At 37.1% G+C, this 22,277-nt stretch overlaps 1 protein-coding gene across 2 annotated transcripts; it reads left to right on the top strand.

The window, feature by feature from the left end:
• The first annotated feature begins 243 nt into the window (after positions 1-243).
• Positions 244-21,702, top strand: LOC104102208 (uncharacterized). Of its 2 annotated transcripts, XM_009609862.4 has the most exons (7): positions 244-543; positions 689-741; positions 3,433-3,671; positions 10,433-10,506; positions 10,668-10,826; positions 19,837-19,914; positions 21,408-21,702. In XM_009609862.4, the coding sequence occupies exons 3-7, from the start codon at positions 3,436-3,438 to the stop codon at positions 21,488-21,490; spliced, it is 630 nt and encodes a 209-aa protein (XP_009608157.1). In that variant the 5' UTR covers positions 244-543; positions 689-741; positions 3,433-3,435; the 3' UTR covers positions 21,491-21,702. The 2 variants fall into 2 exon arrangements, 1 of the variants encoding a protein (XP_009608157.1); XR_011413622.1 differs by lacking the exons at positions 19,837-19,914; positions 21,408-21,702 and adding an exon at positions 17,887-18,755 and having other exon boundaries at positions 10,668-17,759.
• The last annotated feature ends 575 nt before the right edge of the window (positions 21,703-22,277 follow it).

The raw sequence follows: 22,277 nt of genomic DNA on the forward strand, positions 1-22,277 counted from the left end.
TTTGCTGGTATTGAAATGGAGCCTGTGATACCATCTAGTTACTACTATACAATATATAAATGGGAAGGGGTGTACGAACACAACTTAAATCAGTTGTACATGTGTTAATTGTACTATAGACTTGGACTCATTTCATTGGTTATTGAACTTTTTGTCTTTCTTCTATAACCACGTATACTACTATGTCTTAAGGAAACGACGTGTGTCACTTTATAGTTTATATGCATAATAACACTATTTCGATCTCATTTCTCTGTATCAGCTCTCTTTCCTTCTACCCCTTTCTATTCGCCTTCTCCCCTCTGTATCTCCATGCAGAGAACCACCAATTTGTCCAGAATTACAAACCAAAAAATTACAAACCAAAAACGGGCCAATCTGAATTCTAAACCCTAGATTATTATCTAAGATCTGTATTTTTTGTCCAGAAAATTACAAACCAAAAACGGGCCAATCTGAATTCTAAACCCTAGATTATTCTCTAGATCATTCAGAAGTGTTCTCGCTTGAAAAAGGAGAGTGTTCATTATATTGACTTTGGAGGTTCTGAATTACTGATTATAACTTTATGCACAATATTGATTTTGTTTTTTCCCTCTTTCTCTTTCTTTCTTTCTTTTCTCTTTTAAATCAAAGTGGATATAGAAATATAGATGATCTAATGATGGGTTTGTACTCTTTTTTTCAGAATGTCTATCGGAGTTGGTTTGGTTTGATTGCGTCAGCGTTATGTAGCTCGCTGTGAGTTTGGATATTCCTTGCCTGTTCTACCTTTTTAAGACCTACTATCATTCCTCTTTTAGTATATATGCGATTTTTTTCCAAGTCACAAGTAGATGCTGCTATTTTTGTTGGTTCATTGTTGTGTGATAAGTTTTCTAATGCGGTATGTAAGGGTGACAAGTGGGCCGGTCCAGGCCCGGGACCGCGGGCTAAACGGGCGAGGACCGTTTGGCCCGATTTTAGTGGGCTTGGGCCGGTCCTATGATTTGGGCCCGCAGGCCCGGGACCATTTAGCCCGTCCGGGACCGGATCGGTCTTTTAGCGGGCCAAACGGCTATATTTTTAAAAAAAAATAATTTTTTTTTTAAAAAAAATATAGCCGTTGGGCTGTCAAAAATAGTCGTTGGCTATTTATAAAATAGCCATTTAACCCCCCAAACTTTGTTTTAATCCCAAATTTTTTATAATTACACTTTTTACCTATTTTCAATTATAAATACCCCATCATTCTTTCATTTTTTCTTACAAAATCATCAATCTATCACAATCTCTCTCTAATTTTCTTCTATAATTGCTACTATTGTTTACTTTATTGTTACTAAGTGTATAATATATAAGCTATATTCGATATATATATATATAGCTTATATATTATACATTTAGTATATATACTAGACTATATATACAACTTATATAAGCTATATAAGATGTATATATAGCTTATCGAATATAGCTTTTATATATATATATATATATATATATATATATATATATATATATATATACTATACGTACATCTTATATATATATATATATAAGATGTACTACACTATATGTACATCTTATATAGCTTATATACTATACACTTAGTATATATATACTTTTTAGTAGAAACATGAAATGACCAAAGTATGGTACTTTTTAGCTAGTATAAATATGGAATGATAGAAGATCAAGTTTTAGCTCAACTCAGTTTTAGTTGAAACTATAATCTGAGTTGAGCTAAAACTTGATCTTCTATCATTCCATATTTATACCAGCTAAGAAGTATCATACTTTGGTCATTTCATGTTACTACTAAAAAGTGTATATATATACAAAAGAATATGAGAACGTCCTCTGGCGTCGAGGGATATATATTCGATATTGAATATTAAAATTTAGGTCACAATTCTATAATAAAATTTACAAAGCATTGTCTTAGATATTTTTTTTAACATCCTTTTGTCTCTAATATCTATTTAAATATTTTTTTTTTAAAATATGTTGGGCCCACTTAGCCCGCGGGCCGGGACCGTTTAGCCCGGGACCAAACGGTCCCGGTCCCTACAAAAAGCCTGTTTGGCCCGGGCCCGCTTGGCCCGTTTAATTTGGGACCGGCCCGGGACCGTTTGAACCGGCCCGTTTAGGCCCGGGACCGGCCCACTTGCCAGCCCTAGCCGTATATAATTAATTTCCTGGTACAAAGAAAGGTGAATAACATTTTCCTTTGGTTACGCCGAAGTTGGGGATGGAAAGAAAACTCGCGTTATTACCTGAATATATCCTGGATCGCCATTTGACCGCTCTTTCTTTTTGTGTGTGTTATATTGGATACATTGCCTGAATTTGATCTAAAACAAAAGGAAAAAGATGCTTGTACTCACATTACATTTGCTAACTCATGAATCGATCAAAAGCTACTTCGATGAAGCTTCCTTTACATTCCGTTTTCATTCAATTTTCTACTGAAAGTTATCCATTCAATTTGGAAAGAGAAAAACAACAAAGTTTTCAACAAAGAAGAAAGAAGTGCAGACAGCATAGCCAAGGAAATAGCTTGTGTCTGTCACATTAGAGCGTTTGTAGTGTCTAGGAGCTTTGTTTTTAGAGTAGTTGGATAAATTCTATTTGATTTTGTGCTTCTACTATTTTTGGTAGAAGGGTAAGAAGAAACTCTCCCTAGGAGGTGTGCTTCTTAGCTCTTATTAAGACAGGATTAGCAGAGTGTTTCTTTTGTTTTGAGATACTGATTGACAGAAAGCTGAGATGGCTTAACTGTGGGTTTGTAATATATTCACTTGGTGATAAATAAAATTCTTAATTACCCAAAAAAAAAAAAAAGGTTCTCATTAAAGGTATCATTGGAATCCAAAAATTAAGAATTTCCTTATTAGGAATGGGTTTGTTTTTTTTGAAACTGACTAAAAAAGAAATAAATTCACATAAATTGAAATGGACGGAATATTAAAAACTAAGTGTTTATTATGGCTTTTCTTTTTTCTAAAGGACGTTATACAGGGCCACACTAACTTCAGTCTCCAAATCAAGTACACTGTCGCTCGCTGATCTGTAATGGCCCTTTTGGAAAAGGGGAAAGACCATAATAAGTATTTAGTAATTATACTCTCCTGCCTCTATCTTCTTTATTTGGGGGGGGGGGGGGGGGAAATACTCTCCTTTGAAAATAAAGTAATGTATTAAGAAATTGGATATGTCATAATATTGCAAACCAAACTTAAAATGCGTTTGAATATTTATTGAAAAATTGTAGCCATCATAGTCAAGGAATCTCTTTTTCATTAGCTTATAAAATTGGATAGGGAGAAATTAAATTTACTGTTGTTGGTTATGTTACAACATTAAGAACTCGATGAAGAAATAAGGGTATGAAGTGTTAGTATCCTTCCCAACTATGATGGATTATTAAATTTGGTGTTATTGGAGCAGGTAATGGAGCCAGGTGCAAGGGGGTCTTATTTGAAGGATTCAGAGGAGACAGAAATGTACAAGAAGCATAAGGATAACACGGAGTGGTATACGATTGAGCACTTAGCAAAAGATTACAGGATCATGAGGCAGAGGATTCATGTAATTCTATGGCCGAAGGAATTTGAGGAGGAGGAAGAGAAGAAGCTTGGACGTCCATTAGATGATTCTGTAGAGCTCTTGCTTGATACTTGCCCAGAGTAAGTCATCCCTCCGAATCATTCGAGATTTTGTCGTTAGATATTACTTTTGTCCAAGTTTAATCTGTTCTTTTTTGTACCTTATTTTTAGTACCATCTTGGTTACCTTTTATAAAATTTTACCTTATAAAAAAGTACTATTATTGTAGTTTTGTTACACCAGCATTAGCGTTAGTGCCATATATGATTGGTTAGTGATGGGTCCATCCCATAATTTAAGGAAGATGACTTTCTTCCTTCGATAAAGACTTCTAAGTCTTGTACAAAATTGGCGGCCACCGTTTCTTTTGATATTATCAACATTGGAGGCGTGAGAGGAAAATATCAAATATAATAAGCGTGAGAGAGTGAGGCTCTGCTTATAAAAGGAGAGCTTCGGCTCTCATCTCTACACATCAATCTCAGAGGAAAAATATCTAAGAGTTAGAAAGAAAGAGTGAGGTTTCACAGACAGGGTATAAGAAAATAGTGTGTGAGAAAAATAGAGAGTGAGCGATATTGTAGTGAGGTGGGAATATCAAACGAGGGTTATTTCTTTTGAGTGTTGTAGTGGTCTTTGGAGTATTTTACTCGAACCTGCAAAGTGTAAGAATTCCTTGCTATAGTGATATCAGTTGCTCCTCTCGGGATCGTGATTTTTTCCCTTTATTAGAAAAAGTTTTTCACGTAAAAATCTTGGTGTCGTTGTCACTCTTTTATTCTTGTTAATTACCGTATCCCGATGCTACGTTATTATTCCACTTTTATTACCGTGAATATTATTTCTGTAGGGGGTTTATTTCCAACAACTGGTATCAGAGCACAGGTTTTGCTCGTTCACAGAAATACTATTCAATCTCGGTAGTACTATACTCGGTGAAAAACAAAAATGTCCGAAGTAAAGTACGAGGTAGCAAAATTCAACGTAGATAATGGTTTCTCAACATGCCAAAGAAGGATGAGGGATCTGCATGTTGATGCCAAAAAGCCTGATACCATGAAAGCTGAGGATTGAGCTGACTTAGATGAAAGGGCTGCTAGTGCAATCAGGTTGCGCTTATCAAATGATGTGGTAAATAACATCATTGATGAAGACACCGCACGTGAAATTTGGATAAGGTTGGAAAGCCTATACATATCCAAAATGCTGATAAATAAATTGTACCTGAAGAAGTAATTATACGCCCTACACATGGGTGAAGGTACGAATTTTTTGTCACATTTAAATGTGTTTAACGAACTAATCACATAGCTCGCCAACCTCGGAGTAAAAATCGAGGAAGAAGATAAAGTCATCTTGCTATTAAACTCGTTTCCATCTTCGTACGATAATTTGGCAACAACCATCCTGCACGATAAGACTACCATTGAGTTGAAAGACGTCACATCGGCTCTTCTACTCAATGAGAAGATGAGAAAGAAGCCTGAAAATCAAGGACAAGCTCTCATCACAAAAAGTAGAGGCAGTGGTTATCAAAGGAGTTCGAGCAACTATGGTAGATCCGGAGCTCGTGGGAAGTCTAAGAACCGATCCAAATCAAGAGCTAGAAATTGCTACAATTATGGTCAACCAGGTCACTTCAAAAGAGATTGCCCAAATCCAAGGAAGGGCAAAGGTGAAACCAGTGGCCAGAAGAATGACGACATCACAACCGCCATGGTGCAAAACAATTATAATGTTGTCCTCTTTATAAATGAGGAAGAGGAATACATACACTTATTAGGTCTAGAGTCGGAATGGGTGGTTGATACAGCAGCATCTTACCATGCCACACCGGTAAGAGATTTTTTTTGCAGATATGTAGCAGGTGATTTCGGCACTGTGAGAATGGGTAACACAAGTTACTCAAAGATTGCGGGGATTGGTGACATTTGTATCAAGATAAATGTCGGATGCACATTGGCTCTAAAGGACGTGCGACATGTACCTGATTTGCGGATGAACTTGATCTCGGGAATTGCTTTAGACCGAGATGGATACGAGAACTATTTTGCAAATCAAAAGTGGAGACTCACCAAGGGATCATTGGTGATTGCAAAGGGAGTTGCTCTTGGCATATTGTACAGGACATATGCATAAATATGCCAAGGTGAATTGAACGCGACACAAGATGAGATTTCTGCAGATTTGTGGCATAAATGGGTCATATGAGCGAGAAGGGATTGCAGATTCTTGCCAGAAAATCACTCATTTCTTATGCCAAAAGTACAACGGTAAAACCTTGTGACTACTGTTTATTTGGTAAGCAGCATAGAGTCTCATTGATGTCTGAAAGAAAATTGAATATACTTGATTTGGTATATTCTGATGTTTGTGGTCCAATAGAAATTGAATCGATGGGCGGTAACAAATATTTTGTTACTTTTATTGATGATGCTTCATGAAAATTACTGGTTTATATTTTGAAAACCAAAGATCAGGTGTTTCAAGTTTTCCGGAAGTTTCATGCTATGATGGAAAGGGAGACGGGCCAAAAGCTAAAGCGTCTCCGAAGTGACAATGGAGGTTAGTACGCTTCAAGGGAATTTGAAGAGTACTGTTCGAGCCATGAAATCAGACATGAAAAGACAGTTCCTGGAACCCCACAACACAATGGCATAGCCGAAAGGATGAACCACACCATTGTGGAGAAGGTGAAAAGCATGCTCAGAATGGCTAAACTGCCTAAATCATTCTGGGGTGAAGCAGTTCGGCCAGCATGTTACCTGATCAATAGGAGTCCATCAGTTCCGTTGGCGTTTGACATCCTAGAGAGAGTTTAGACCAATAAGGAGGTGTCCTACTCGCATCTGAAGGTGTTCGGTTGCAGAGCTTTTGCACAAGTACCAAAGGAGCAGAGAACAAAGTTGGATGATAAATTTGTTCCCTGCATATTCATCGGATATGGAGATGAAGAGTTCGGATACAGATTGTGGGATCCTATAAAGAAGAAGGTCATTAGAAGCAGAGATGTAGTCTTTCGAGAAAGTGAAGTTGGAACTGCTGATGATATGCTAGAGAAGGCCAAGAATGGTATAATTTCTAACCTTGTTACTATTCCTTCAACTTATGACAATCCCACAAGTGCATAAAGTACGATCGACGAGTTTGCCGAGTATGGGGAGCAACCTGGTGAGGTTATTGAGAAGGGGGAGCAACTTCATGATGATGTCGAGCAAGTGGAGTACCACACTCAGGAAGAAGAACAACCTCAACTCATGCAGGTACCCTTTCACAGAGTATGTCTTCATCAGTGATGAAGGGGAGCCAAAAAGTCTTAAGGAGGTGTTGTCTTATTCAGAAAATAACCAGTGGATGAATGCCATGCAAGAAGAGATGGAATCTCTACAGAAAAATTGCACGTACAAGCTGGTTGAACTTCTAAAAGGTAAAAGACCACTCAAATTCAAATGGGTCTTTAAATCCTAAGAAAGATGGAAATGAAAAGCTAGTCAGATACAAAGCTCGATTGGTGGTTAAAGGCTTCGAACATAAGAAAGGTATTGATTTTGATGAAATTTTATCACCTGTTGTCAAAATGACTTCTATTCGAACAATTTTGAGCTTAGCAGCTAGCCTAGATCTTGAAGTGGAGCAGTTGGATTTGAAGACTGCATTTCTTCATGGAGATTTGGAAGAGGAGATTTATATGGAGCAGCCAAAAGGATTCGAAGTAGCTGGAAAGAAACACATGGTGTGCAAATTGAATAAGAGTCTTTATGGATTGAAGCAAGCACCAAGTCAGTGATACATGAAGTTTGACTCATTCATGAAAAGTCAAACATACATAAAGACCTATTCTGATCCATATGTATGCTTCAAAAGATTTTCTAAGAATAACTTTATTATATTGTTGTTGTATGTGGATGACATGGTAATTGTAGGAAAAGACAAGGAGCTGATCGCAAAGTTGAGGGGAAATCTATCCAAGTCATTTGATATGAAGGATTTGGGCCCAACACAACAAATTCTGGGTATGAAGATAGTTCGAGAGCGAACAAGTAGAAAGTTGTGGCTGTCTCAGGAAAAGTACATTGAACGTGTACTGGAACGCTTCAACATGAAGAATGCTAAGCAAGTCAGCACACCTCTTGCTAGTCATCTAAAGTTGAGCAAGAAGATGTGTCCTACAACGGTGGAGGAGAAAAGGAACATGGCTAGAGTTCCTTATTCTCCAGCAGTCGAAAGCTTGATGTATGCAATGGTATGCACCAGACCTGATATTGCTTATGTAGTTGGTGTTAGCATATTCCTTGAAATTGGGAAACAGTCAAGTGGATACTCATGTACCTAAGAGGTACTGTAAGAGATTGCTTGTGTTTTGGAAGATCTGATCCAATCTTGAAAGTGATCTTGATAATCATAAATCTACTACAGGATACATGTTCACATATTCAGGGGGAGCTATATCATGGCAGTCAAAGTTGCAGAAGTGTGTTGCACTCTCTACAACTGAAGCAGAGTATATTGCCACTACTGAAGCTGGCAAGGAGATGATTTAGCTGAAAGGGTTCCTTAGAGAGCTTGGACTACATCAAAACGAGTATGCCGTCTATTGTGACAGTCAAAGTGCAATAGACCTGAGCAAAAACACCATGTATCATGTAAGGACGAAGCATATCGACGTGAGATATCACTGGATTCGAGAAAGAATAGCGGATGGATCTATACATGTCAAGAAGATCCATACAAATGAGAATCTTTCGGATATGCTGACAAAGGTGGTACCAAGAGACAAGTTCGAGCTATGCAAAGAACTTGTCGGCATGCACTCAAACTAGAAACTCCGATTTTACCTCCTTCAGGCAAATGAGACTAGAGGGGGGGGAATTGATGGGTCCATCCCATAATTTAAGGAAGATGACTTTCTTCCTTTGATAAAGACTTCTAATAGCATGTTTGGCCAAGCTTCTAAAATCAGCTTATTTTGAGAAGTGTTTTTATCAAAAGTACTTTTTAAAAAAGTATTTTTGGTGAGAAGCAGTTTGTGTTTGGCTAATTAATTTGAAAAACACTTTTGAGCAATAATTAGTGTTTGGCCAAACTTTTGAAAACTGCTTTTAAGTGTATTTTTTTCAAAAGTGCTTCTCAGAAAAGTGCTTTTGGAGAGAAGTTTTTTTCTGCTTCTCAAAAACTGTTTCTGATTCTCCTCAAAAGTACTTTTTTTCCTTCCAAAAGCTTGGCCAAACACCTCAATTTTTGGCCAAAAGTGTTTTTGGCCAAAAAAGCACTTTTGGCCCAAAAAGAAGCTTGGCCAAACAGGCTATAAGTCTTTTTCAAAATTGACAGCCACCGTTTCTTTTGATATTGTCAACATTGTAGGCGTTACACGAAAATGTCAAATATAGTAGGCGTGAGAGAGAGTGGCTCCGCATATAAAAGGAGAGCTTCGGCTCTCATCTCTACACACCAATCTCAGAGGAAAAATATATCTGAGAGGTAGAAAGAAAGAGTGGTGTTTCACAGACAGGGTATAAGAAAATAGTTTGTGAGAAAAATAAAGAGTGGGCGATATTGTAGTGAGGTGGGAATATCAAACGAGAGTTATTTCTTTTGAGTGTTGTAGTGGTCTTTGAAGTATTTTACTCGGACCTGCAAAGTGTAAAAATTTCCTTGCTATAGTGATATCAGTTGCTCCTCTCGGGGTCGTGGTTTTTTCCCTTATTTAAAAGGGTTTTTCACGTAAAAATCTTGGTGTCGTTGTCACTCTTTTATTCTTGTTAATTATCGTATCTCGGTGCTACGTTATTATTCCGCTTTTATTACCGTGAATATTATTTCTGTTGGGAGTTTATTCCCAACAGTTAGTCCATGGTATATCAAATTGGCTTCAGTAGTGGCTTATCGCTGATCGAGTGAAGCTGGGGCTGAAAACTTTTAGAATTCTGATTATGTGTGTGTTCTTTTAGGGCATTCAGAATATTAAAGGAGCATGTGTTCGTTATATTTACAACAGGTGTTAGTGACATAATTATTGGCTGACCACAATGTGACTGAGATTGGTGGAAATATTTTGAAGTAATAAAATAGTCTTGCACTTTCCTGAGAAATAATAGTAACAGATTTTTTTTTTATATTTAAACCTTTTAGCTGCTTAGGATCTGATTTGTACAATTAGTTGATAAATGGAAAATGTTTCTTCTTGAAAGCTGCTGTAGAACAAATTCTCTACTATTGAATTGTTTAAATAAGTAAATCTGCTTCTTACATACTTATCTTTTCACATAGCCTTTTTCGTCATCTACGCTGCTTCTTATACACTTCTCTTTACACACGGCATTTTTCTATATTTATTTCTTTATACGTTCTTTCTGACATAGTAATTTCTTGCTTTGGCTTTGTCGTAATAGGTCACCATGTTGTAAATGTGAAGACTAAAGAGAAGCACTAATTCAACCGCCTTTTCCATTTTGAGTTTGGGGTAGGTGTTGAGTTGTAACACCATTAAAAGGACCATAAAGATATGACATGTAATGTCAATTGTCCTTTGATATTTTAGGGACATCTATTGTAGACTTTTGACGCAATTACATCTCAGATGTTGAAATATGTAGTTTAGGATGAAAAAAGCAGTTAATTACATGTAGTGTTGGTCACGGGATAAGTCAATCTGCAAGTCTTCTTGAATTCTTATTTGTGATGAGGGTTATGATTTGCTTATTTTCCTCAAGATGGTTACATTTTTAAGACAACAGTGCTGCAATAATGAACTACATATTCTTCAGCTTGAAGTGCTTAATCACCTTAATTTCCCCCTACATGGTATGAGTTCCCATAAGCCATTATTTGTTTTCATGTACAGGTCAACCTTGATCAAATATGTAGGTGTTGACTTATCTTCTCAATTTCAAGGGGCATTGGAGGAAAAAATTGTAGGTATGATTAAGTACATTTTATTTACATATTTCACAATACATATTACATCTGAGCTACAGGACAGCATTTCAACAAATTAACTACAATTTATCTACAGTGTTGTTTCTGTTTATTACAAATGATCTACAATTTGTTTAAGTTGTACACATTTATTGTAACAGAGAAGGAAACTATGCATGTGCACTCTCCAAAACAGGATGCAAAAGTTGGCATACAAGGAGAGCATTTGAATGAGGAGAAGAAGACTATGCCTTTGCAATCTCCCATTCAACAAGCAAATGTTATACAACAAGGAGACGAATGCAATGAAGATTTCAGTGGTATAACATGTTACAATATAATCGTAGGAAAAAAAACAACTTTCATATAAGTTTCAGTTTTCCCTGAAGCGTTGAATGAAACGGCCTGGGAGGATGGCTCTACCAAAAGTACCCCTGCCTCCAGATGAGGCACTGCTGAACCCACCGGAATGACGAGGTCTCTTGTCAGACCCCTGACCTCCTTGAGCAAGAACCATCTCGACTCGCCTGGCGACATTGGCAGCCGCTTGAAAAGAAATTTCACTCCCAGTCTCCTTAGCCATCTACAATCTGATAGGCTGAGCAAGTCCGTCAATAAATCTTCTCACCCTCTCTCTCTCGGTAGGAAGTAGAAGAAGAGCATAACGGGCCAAATCCACAAAACGGGTCTCATACTGAGTAATAGTCATACTGCCCTGTTGGAGACGCTTGAACTGACAGCGATGCTCCTCTCTCAATGTGATAGGCAAAAACTTCTCTAGGAAGAGCTGAGAGAACTGGTCCCAAGTAAGAGCAGGCGACCCAGCTAGTCTGGTCAACAAATAATCCTTCCACCATTTCTTGGCGGAACCAGTTATTTGGAATGCAGCAAAGTCGACCCCATTGATCTCCACTATACCCATGTTCCGTAGCACCTCATGATAGCTGTCAAGATACTTCTGGGGATCCTCTGAAGTAGCACCACTGAAGTGAACTGGGAAGAGCTTGGTAAACCTGTCCAATCTCCACAAAGCCTCAGAAGACATAGCTGACCCATCATCGGTCTGTGCCGCAACAACCGACTGAATTACTCCGACTGGATGAGCTGCTAGAGTCTGATACCGGAAGCCATCTACTTCGGAGCGGGAGTAGTAAGAGCATGTGCTCCTCCTCCAGCCTGAGAGATGGCTGGTGCCATGGGGAATGCGCCAGTCTGGGCCATACTCTCCATAAGGCCCACCAAAGCACTAGGGTGGCAATGAACCCCTCCGAAACCTGAGCTGGTCCGACAGGCACATCCTGGGCTGGAACCTCCTTATCAAACTCTACCTGAGGCTCCATCACTGGTGCTGCTGCTCGAGCTCTGGGCTAAGCTCTGCGCCTGCCTCGGCCTCTGTCACGACCTCGGCCTCTGCCCCTCGTAGGAGTTGCCACTGGGGGGTCTAGCTGTTGCTCAACTGAAGATGCGGTACGCGTTCTCGCCATCTGCGAGAGAACAGAATAGAAGGGCCCAATCAGCAATGATAGAACAAAAATCACACGATAAAGAAGAATAGAAGTAAAATTGTTCCTAACTCCATAACCTCCGGAAGATAAGTACAGACGTCTCTGTGCCGATCCTCCAGACACTACTAAGTTTGCTCGTGACTCGTGAGACCTATGTAACCTAGTGCTTTGATACCAACTGTCACGACCTGAAATTTCCACCGTCGGGACCGTGATGGTGCCTAATATTTCACTTGCTAGGCAAGCCAACGTTAGAATAATTTATCCTTTTTAACAATTTAAATTTAATTAATAAAGAACTGATGTAACTGCAATAATCCAAATATAAATGCGGAAGCTAAAACTGTATAAAAAAAAACATCTGCTACAAATTCCTGAACCTAGTGTCACAAGTGCACGAGCTTCTAGAGTAATACATACAAGGGTCTGAAATAAATACAAAGCTGTCTGAATGAAAATACACAGCTAAATAAAAATAAAGAGGGGACTTCAGGAGCTGTGGGCGCTGAGCAGTTGTACCTCAAGTCTCTGCAGGCTATCCAATCTGAGCTCTCTGGTAGCCGCCGCTGGGACCGTCTCCAAAATCTGCACAGTGTGCAGAGTGTAGTATCAGTACAACCGACCGCATGTACTGGTAAGTGTCGAGCCTAACCTCGACGAAGTAGTGACGAGGCTAAGGCGGGTCACCTACACTACAACCTGAACGCATTATTTAATAATGACAGAAAAATGGGAATATTAAACAGAATTAAATTGCCAACTGAAAATGATAACCATCGCCTCAAGTCTAGAATCACCAATCTTTAATAATTCATATACAAGTACCAAAGAGAAAACCAACACAACTCACGAAATGGAAACATATAGGTTATTGCGGCACGCAACCCGATCCCACCGTACACCCCATTCTCCTCCCTTATTACCTCATAATAGCATAAACAACAGTGAATATAAATAAAAGTGTTGCTGCGTGCAACCCGATCCCACCATATCACAATAACACAATCATAGTTCACCCTTATGCCACCAAACAAACCACCTTTATTACATCTGTTGCGGTGTGCAACCTGATCCCACCGTATTACAATAACACAATTATAGTTCACCCTTATGACACCAAACAATCCACCCTCATTACATCTGTTGCGGCGTGCAAACCGATCTCACCGTATCAACATCAAGTGGTCGGTATGCACAGTAAATTCATAATTCAAATCACGGAAACCCTCCACAATACTCAAACACCAAACTGAAACAAATAGGAAAGTTGTATGTCATGAAAGTTCACATAAGTAATACTACACAGCGAGACCAATTCAGAGTATTCAACAAAAAGGTATCGATAAACTAGCGTAAGAAAATAATAGGAGATAATGAAACTATGGAAAGAACAATATCATAAACAAGAGGAAACAATGTCTAACAAGTAGCAATTAGGCATGTAAACACACTTGGAGCATGTAGCAATTAAGACAGGGAAAGAGATAATCTGAGAAAAGCGGGAAAACAGGAAAAACAGATAAATTGGCGGCGCATAAGTACTCGTCACCTCACATATACGCCGCTCACATGAATTTCACATAGCAAATAGTCCGAGGGTTCCTAATTCCCTCAAGTCAAAGTTAGACACAACACTTACCTTGCTTCAAAGACCACTCACTACTCAATCACATCCTTGCCTCTCAAACAAGCCTCCGGGCCAATAGAATCTAGCAAATTACCAACCAAACGATTCAAATTAAGTCTTAGGAATCACCCACGATTGCAAAAGATTCAATTTAGGTCATTATTGAAAAAGTCAACAAAAGTCAACTCCCGGCCCGCTTGGTCCAAACCTGAAATTCGGACCAAAACTCGATTACCCATTCACCCCCGAGCCCGGTTATGTAATTTATTTTAGAATCCGGCATCAATTTAATGTCTAAATCTCTAATTTACCAAATCCCTAGTTTCTACCCAAAAACCCCCAATTTCACCATGAAAACCTTAGATTTTTGGTTGAAATGTTAGGAAAAGTAGTGAAAGATTGAAAGAAAATATGTTAGAATCACTTACCAACGATTTGGGGAAGAAGAAGTCTTGGAAAAATCGCCTCTAAGGTTTTAGGTTTTGAAAATTTGAGAAATGAACCAAAAATCCCGTCCAAAGGCATTTTGATCAGTTGCAGGTGTCGTAAAATGCGAAGAACCTATCGCAAATGCGAAGGTTTCCACATTCCTGCTATCGTCGCAAATACGAAGAAAATCTCGCAAATGCGAGCCTGACCACTTCCGCAATTGTGACCAAACGATCGCATTTGCGATCCCTGCCTTCCCCAATCCCACTTCGCAATTGCGAAGGATTGTTCGCAAATGTGAAAGTCACGAGGCCCGGCTATTCTTAGCAAATGCGATAAATAGCTCGCAAATGTGGAACCTGCAGATGTCGCAAATGCGATGCATGATATCGCATTTGTGAGATCAGAGGCCTACACCAGAAACGAAAACACCAGCAATGCTCTAAGTCCAATTTTCACTTTGTAGCCTATACGAAACTCACCCGAGCCCTCGGGGCTCCAAACCAACTATGCACACAAGTATTACAAACTTGCTCGCACGATCAAATCGCCAAAATAACACCTAGAACTACGAATCGAACACCAAATCAAATGAAATTTTTAATAATACTTTGAAACTTCTATTTTCACAACCGAGCATCCGAATCACGTAAAACCAACTCCGTTTTTCATCAAATTTCACACACAAGTCATAAATATAATAATGAACCTGTACCGGGCTCCGGGACCAAAATACGGACCCGGTTTCAACAATACCAAACATCAGTCAATCCTTAAATCATTAAACTTTCAAACTTTTAATTTTTCATCAAAATTCCATATCTCGAGATAGGGACCTTGGAATTTGATTCCGGGCATACGTCCAGGTCCCAAATTACGATACGGACCTACCGGGACCGTCAAAATATGAATCTAGATCCGTTTTCCCAAAACATTGACCGAAGTCAACTTAAATAAATTTTTTTAAGACAAAATTCTTATTTTTATCAGTTTTTAACGTAAAAGCTTTTCGAAAATACGCTCGGACTGTGCACGCAAATCTAGAAAGGCTAAAATGAGATATATAAGGCTTCGGAACACAGAATTGGATTTTAAAACATGAGATGACCTATCGGGTCATCACACATTCTCTATTCCAATGCAGATATCTGTATCTTGTCCTTACTAGTTGTCTAGTCAAGTATGCGGGGGATCGAATTACTAACCCTTGTAGCTATGTCAGTACTGATTGTAGAGCAACACTCATACAACTAGATTTGCATAGCGAATGAAAAACCTCGAATGAGATAAAAATGCACAGAAGGGTTGAGCTTATGCCTAACAGACTGCAATTGTGTATAAACTTCGATACCCTATGCGAAATTCGCATACTGCCCTGAGTCCACCAAGTAGAACCTAAAATGGTCTATCAAATCATTATCTTTCTCTGAAGGACAGAGGAATAATTCTATCATATAGAGAATACACAACTTGACTGCATCCTCATCATTAACCCAACTACGACTGGTTATAATTTGTTTCAAGTATGACTTTTCAGCTTTTTCTTTGTTCGAAAAATAGCTCCTCATTGTTTTACTGTCATACTTAGTTATGTAACCAAAATCCGTTACTTCTGTAAAACATCTAAGGCCAGTGATAAGGGCAAACTCCCTCAACTCAAAGTTCAGCCTCTCACCCTTTATCTCTGTTGTAAAAAAATGAGAACCTGATGCGTTCAATTCATATTTCATGAGAAGGTGAATTGCCTGATTTTGGATACATACTTTAGGCAATGAAAGAAAATGCCCAAAACATGTCTTCTTAAATAACTTTAACCCATTTTCAGACAATAACACCTTGATTTAGCCAGGAATAGCAGGGTCGGATAATATCTGGAATCTATTGATGCCATAATCAACATCATGTGGTGCATGTCACACCTTTTTTTTTCCGAGGGATATGGAATTTTTCCAATTAAAGTGACATTAATCGAAATGTGATTATTTATTTAATTTAGAGTTGCCATTTGGAGTATTTATTATGGTGTCCCAAGTCACCGGTTTATTTTAAAATCTCAAATCGAGGAAATTGACTTTGTTTATGGTCCGCGAACACAGAAAACCGGATAAGAAATTTTGTTAACCCGGGAGAAGATGTGAGGCACTCTCGAGTTTCATGGTTTTAGCACGGTAGCTATTAATCATACTTGGCTTAATTAATTATTTAATTACGTATTTTAGAACCTATGTGTATTTTGCCTTTTATCGCTTTTAATTACTCGATTATTCGTGATTATGGAATTATATTGAAACGGGTCACGCGTACGTGTACTCGTTTGGTTTGGTGTGCCAAATTTATGTCACGCGTACGTGTACACAACTAATAACACTTATTATTAATTTTAAGATTGTTTATCAAAGTTGTGTGAACGCGTACTTTGCCTTTAACTTGAAAAATCATAATTATGTCACGCGAATGTGTACATAATCACGATAATTAATTTATTACTATGCGCCTAAAGCATATTAGTGATTATTAAGAATTATTTTTTCTAAACTAATTTTGAGATTATTGTAAGGTAATGAGATATGGATAATATTATGGAGGAAATGAAGTTAATCATTTATGGAAATGTAGGCTAGCTTGTAGCATTATTAATATATGGGCCAACTTATTCATTTGGCCCAGATCCAATTCTTTTGATGTCACCCCCACGATCCAACACATGAAAGAACTCATTTCCAACTATCTCGAAAGACCAGCTAGCCCAATTCTTCTTCTTCTTCTTCTTCTTATTACCGTTTCTATGCTTAAGGGATAATATTCAACTTTGGTTATATAAACTAAAATAATATTAACTCATAAAATAAGAAATTAAAAAATAGAACCAAAGCAACAAAACATCAATTAAGGAATAAAATGCTAAAAAGAAATATTAAAACAAAATTCCTTTAAAACGTTAACCTATTTACATCCTAATTCTGATGTGGACTTCTTAAATGATTTTAAATTAACAACATAGGTTAGAAGTTCGTTATCCAAATGACTGATTTTGACAAGAATTGGCCTCAAATTACTACTGCTTAATATTTATTAAAGACACCCGTCTAATGTAGACATGGCAAAATGATTAAAAATAATAATTATCCACCCAATCCAACTCACTAAAAATGGGTTGGATAACTGACTTTTTAAAACCGGGTCGAATATGGATAATTATCCATATTATACACTAGAAAAATGAATAACCAAATGGGTAACCAATGGGTAAAATATGGATAATAAATTTTAAAGCTTTTCAGACCTATTAGAATTCACTCGCTACTATCGCTATTTTCACCACTTCAATAGAAAACCCCTAAATTCCCAATTCCTCAAATTTCTCCCCTTCTTCCCAAAGTATCGTCGGCAACTTCTCCGGTGAGTTCCATCTTCCGATAATTCTCTCCTCTCTCTGACTTCTTCGCTTTCTTCTTCTGACATTGACCTATCCAGGAGGAGTAAGCTTCAATTTCCTTTCACAAGATTTTGGTTAGTCGGAACTCGAAAGTTTTTTGAAATCCCAGTGGGCAAACCAAGAGTGTAAAAGTTAATGTTGATGAGACTACCTTTGAGCAAAATGATTTGCTTGTTATGATTTTGTGAAAACGGAACACCTACCAGGAGTATTTAAAGTTTCAAACAAGAGTGGAAGTGTTACAACAATCTCAAAGGTGAGAAAAACACTAAGTAGACTAAGATTAGATGTAATTCTTAACTCCAGGGCACTGCATTTTCTATTACTTATTTAATAAATTGATTTATATCAAGCCTAATTCATACTGTTTACTTCATCTTTAGATAGAGATGTCGATGGAAGGTATTGCTGATTCTTGTGAACAGAGCTCTTCAAATACGCTAAAACGATCAAAAAGATAAATTTTCACTGTTTGGGATTCTTTTGTGAAGGTAGCAGAGCCTAGTATTTCTAGTTATAGAAAGTTTAAAGTCCAATGTACGCTTTGTAAAAACCACTACATACACGATCCTAAATTTGGAGCATCAAATTTGAAGCGCCATTTGTTGATAAAACATCCGTTGAATAATGCAAAAGAGGGTCATAATGAACCGATAGATCAGAAAGTTTATCGAGAGAAAATATCATTAGCCATAGTCAGGCATAATTATGCTTTTAGTTTGTAGAACATAAAGGCATCAGGGACCTTCATTCGTATTTAAATCCAGTAGCGAAGCACATATCAAGAAACACAACCAAGTCAGATATCTTGAATATGTATGCAAGCGAAAAAGAACTTTTAAAAAATGAGCTTGCATTATTCCTAGTAGAGTGTGTTTAACATCATATATGTGGACTTCATTAGCATCTAATGGCTACATGTGTGTAACAACTCATTATGTGGATTTAAACTGGGTTCTTCAGAAGAGGGTGTTGATTTTTCGCCATGTTCCTCCTCCACATTCGGGTGCGATTTTAGGTCCCTTATTGATTAACTTTCTTAAAGAATGGGGAATCGAAAAGAAAATCTTTACCCTTACTTTAGATAATGCTGCTTACAATAATGTTGTAGTGAATAGTTTAAAGAATCATTTTTCTTTGATGCGTTCACTAATTTGTGACGAAAAATTTTTCCATGTTCGTTGTGGGAATCACATTTTGAACTTAATTGTTAAGACGGGCTTAGAGAAGGCTGATGCAGCTATTGCGAAAATTAGAGAAGATGTTAAGCATATCAAGAATTCAAAAATAAGAATAATAAAATTTGTGGATTGTCTTAGTAATATTGGTCTACCATGTTCTAAGAAGCTACGCCAAGATATGCCTATTCGGTGGAACTCCACCTACCAAATGCTTGAAAGTGCTCTTCTTTATCGGCAAATTTATATTCACTATAACTTGCTTGATATTGATTTTAGACATGGTCTTTCTGAAGATGAATGAAAAATGGTCGAGAATATAGCTAAGTTTTTAAAGCTATTTTATGACATTACGACTTTGTTTTCTGGATGTAAATACCCAACGGCTAATTTGTATCTTCCTAATGTATGGAGAATTGAAATGTTGTTGGAAGAACAAAAAACAGTGGAGATTCAGTGATGAGTGAGATGGACACTTTGATGTTGGGAAAGTTTAAGAAATATTAAGAGTCATATAGTGTCATTTTATCTATAGCTATTGTCCTTGACCCTCGATATAAATTGAAGTTTGTTAAGTTTTGCTTTTCAAAGCTTCATCCTAAGGAGATTGCTAATGAAAAAGTGAAGGCTATTGAAGAGAACTTACAATTATTGTTCAAAGAATACTTGATACCTTCGACTACAACCTCGTTATTGGGGGATCATGCTTGTAGTAGTGGTATCAATAAAATGAGGGATGCATTTGATGAGTTTGATGGGTTTGAAAGTCAGTTGGAGTCAAGTACCAGTAAAATACAACCGGACTTGTATTTGAGGAAGCTAATCTTGACCGTAAAATAAATCTGAATCTGGATGTACTTGGATTTTGGAAGGATAACATGCAAAGGTATCCAGAACTCTCATTAATGGCACGAGATATCTTGAGTGTTCCAATCACCACAATAGCCTCTAAATCTGCATTTAGCATAGGTGGTCGTGTCATTGGAAAGTTTCGAAGTTCTATTCTCCCCGCAAATGCCGAGGAAAAGCTATGTATTAGGGATTGGATTTGTGGAAGAGAAGATAAATTAATCTTCTCTAGATTGGTTTATTTTATTTTCTGAATAACTAATAAACTGTAATATTTTATATTTTTTTCTTTTTGAATTGTATAAGATCTTGATGATGGATCCGACTCTGATGAAGAAGATGAGATTGCTATTGATTTTGAACCTTATCTTGCGAAACTTAGAGGTAAGAGGACCCTCTGTTGTTCTCTTTTTAATTTCTTGTACTTTTGGGTTTTTATTGAATCAACTATTCTAATATTTATGATGATCTGCTGCCAAGAAAAGTACTGTATCTGATGATAGCCACTTTTGATTGTTGGCCATACTATTTTACTTGGTAATTGGATGTGGTATTTCGATCAAATGTTGTGCTTACTGGTGCTAGTTTAATATTTCTAGTGTTCAATTCCTTTGTGACTAATCCCACGAGCATACGCTGACTCCTTGACATTAGCCCATGTTGTCTTGTGCTTCATCTTAAAACAAGTTGTACACTTGTTATAGAGAAAGCATTTTCTAGAAATACTGCTAATAGTCCTATGCAAATAAGAAGCAAAACAAGTGACTTATGAGTAAAATAAATCATGGTTTCTTCTAGTGTATGGGAGAAAATAGAAAAAATGGGCAGCCTTTATATCATTAATATGAGCTTTTTTAGTTTTGAATCGATTTTTCATAGAAGTGCATTTGGTTGGATTCTGTATAGTTGAGAAGAAATTTGGTCCCAGTTTTTGGTTTAGCATGAATATTGAATCTTATTTAAATAAAAATTCAACATATTGCAGCCACTTCTTTCTATATACTTTATATATTTGGTTTATAAGAAAGACAATTGAGGTTGGCACTACTTAACTTTTCCAGCCACTTCATGTGTCACAGCCTCCTCTGTCACCCTTTGTGTCACATGAGAGTATTGAGGTTGATGATTACCATACTAGGATTAATGTTAGATCCATATCCTTGAATATTTTCTCGAGAGAGGAATCAGAGCATATTCTTAGAGAGTTTAGAGGTAGGATAACTCATCTGAATTCTTCTCTCATGCAATTATCGCTATCATGATTCGTGCACCCGGACTTGGATGAAACCTGCAGTATTCAGTCTCTCTAGTGCCACTATGGAGATACTACATAATTTTCATATCAATTTTTTTGGTAATCAAGAGACTTCTATTATCTAAAGTACTCTACATCACTACTAAAAAGGATAGAAATTCAACTAAGTAGCTTTCTTTCTAACTTGTTAATCACACTGTCTCTAACAAAGATCTCTTGAATGATCATCTTGATGATTCTATATGAGGTAGTTGTTGCATTTAAGAGAGGGATATTCATTCTTCTTTAGTTACAGTCAAGATGACTGATATTGTGAAATGTATCATACCTACATTGTTTTTTGGAATTCTGCATCAAACTTCAATATCTAAAGAATGGGTGTAAATATCACGAAGCATCTCCTATTATCTATTTTAAGGTGCACTATTTTTTATTCCTGCTGGTGCATTTCATTGTATGTTGTAGGTGCATTCAATGTATTTTGTTATCTGATTTAAAGCGCATCATTCTTGATTCCTGCTAGTACATTTTGACGTATTTTGCTGGTGCATTTCAGTATATATTGCTGGTGCATTGAATCTATTTTGTTGTCTTGATACTTACTTTTTTCTCTTGGTTGCAGTGATTAAAAAAAAAAGGAACTACAATGTGAACTTGCAGATGATAAAATGGATGAGGGAACGTGAAGATGAAGAGAATGGATGAGAGAATTTTAGTGAATTGAAGATGAAGAGTTTTAGTGAACTTTGTATATTTTTTATATTTAATCATAGTACTCAGTTAGAAAAATTAAAGTCACATATTTTGATATTGTTTAACTTTCTATAAATATTACCTTATCAGAAAGAAATTGCTATAAATATGTGAACCATGTAGCTAGGAACTCATTACAAATTATTGAAAAATTATTTCATTAATGTTCTTCTGTTGCAAGTGGCAGCAAATTTATATTAGAGCTTGAGGCTAATGTGAAGCCATGGATGGATAATACGATTACTCATTTTATCTGTCGGTTAACTCATTTATTATCCGTATTAAATATGGGTCGGGTCGGATAATTTATCATTTTTTTCATTACCCGTTTTCGACTCGCCCCATAACCGACCCGACCCGCCCGTTTGCCACCTTTACTCTAATGTATTAACACAATAAACTAAATTGTGCCCCCATTTTTTATAAAAGAAAGATAAGAAAAGCCGATACAAAATTAATGCAAACAAAATATAAGCAAATTTAAGTGAGAGGAAACATGTACGGAGAAAACATTTTCAAGCAAGAACAAAATAGAGCCCAGGTGCTAATTGATAAACAGAGAAAAATGAAGAACCTTAATATTAAACTTTCAACTTTTGATTTTTTGACTGATGATTTGCTCCAAAACAATATGGAATCGCGGAGGAGACCTCAACGGAAAGACACACATTGTGGACCTCGAACTTTTGCTAGAACTCAATCGACCTCAGCCGAAGCTTCGTTTCATCGGTAAAAATAG

This window comes from Nicotiana tomentosiformis, chromosome 2 (genome assembly GCF_000390325.3).
Source record: "Nicotiana tomentosiformis chromosome 2, ASM39032v3, whole genome shotgun sequence".
NCBI lineage: Eukaryota > Viridiplantae > Streptophyta > Magnoliopsida > Solanales > Solanaceae > Nicotiana > Nicotiana tomentosiformis.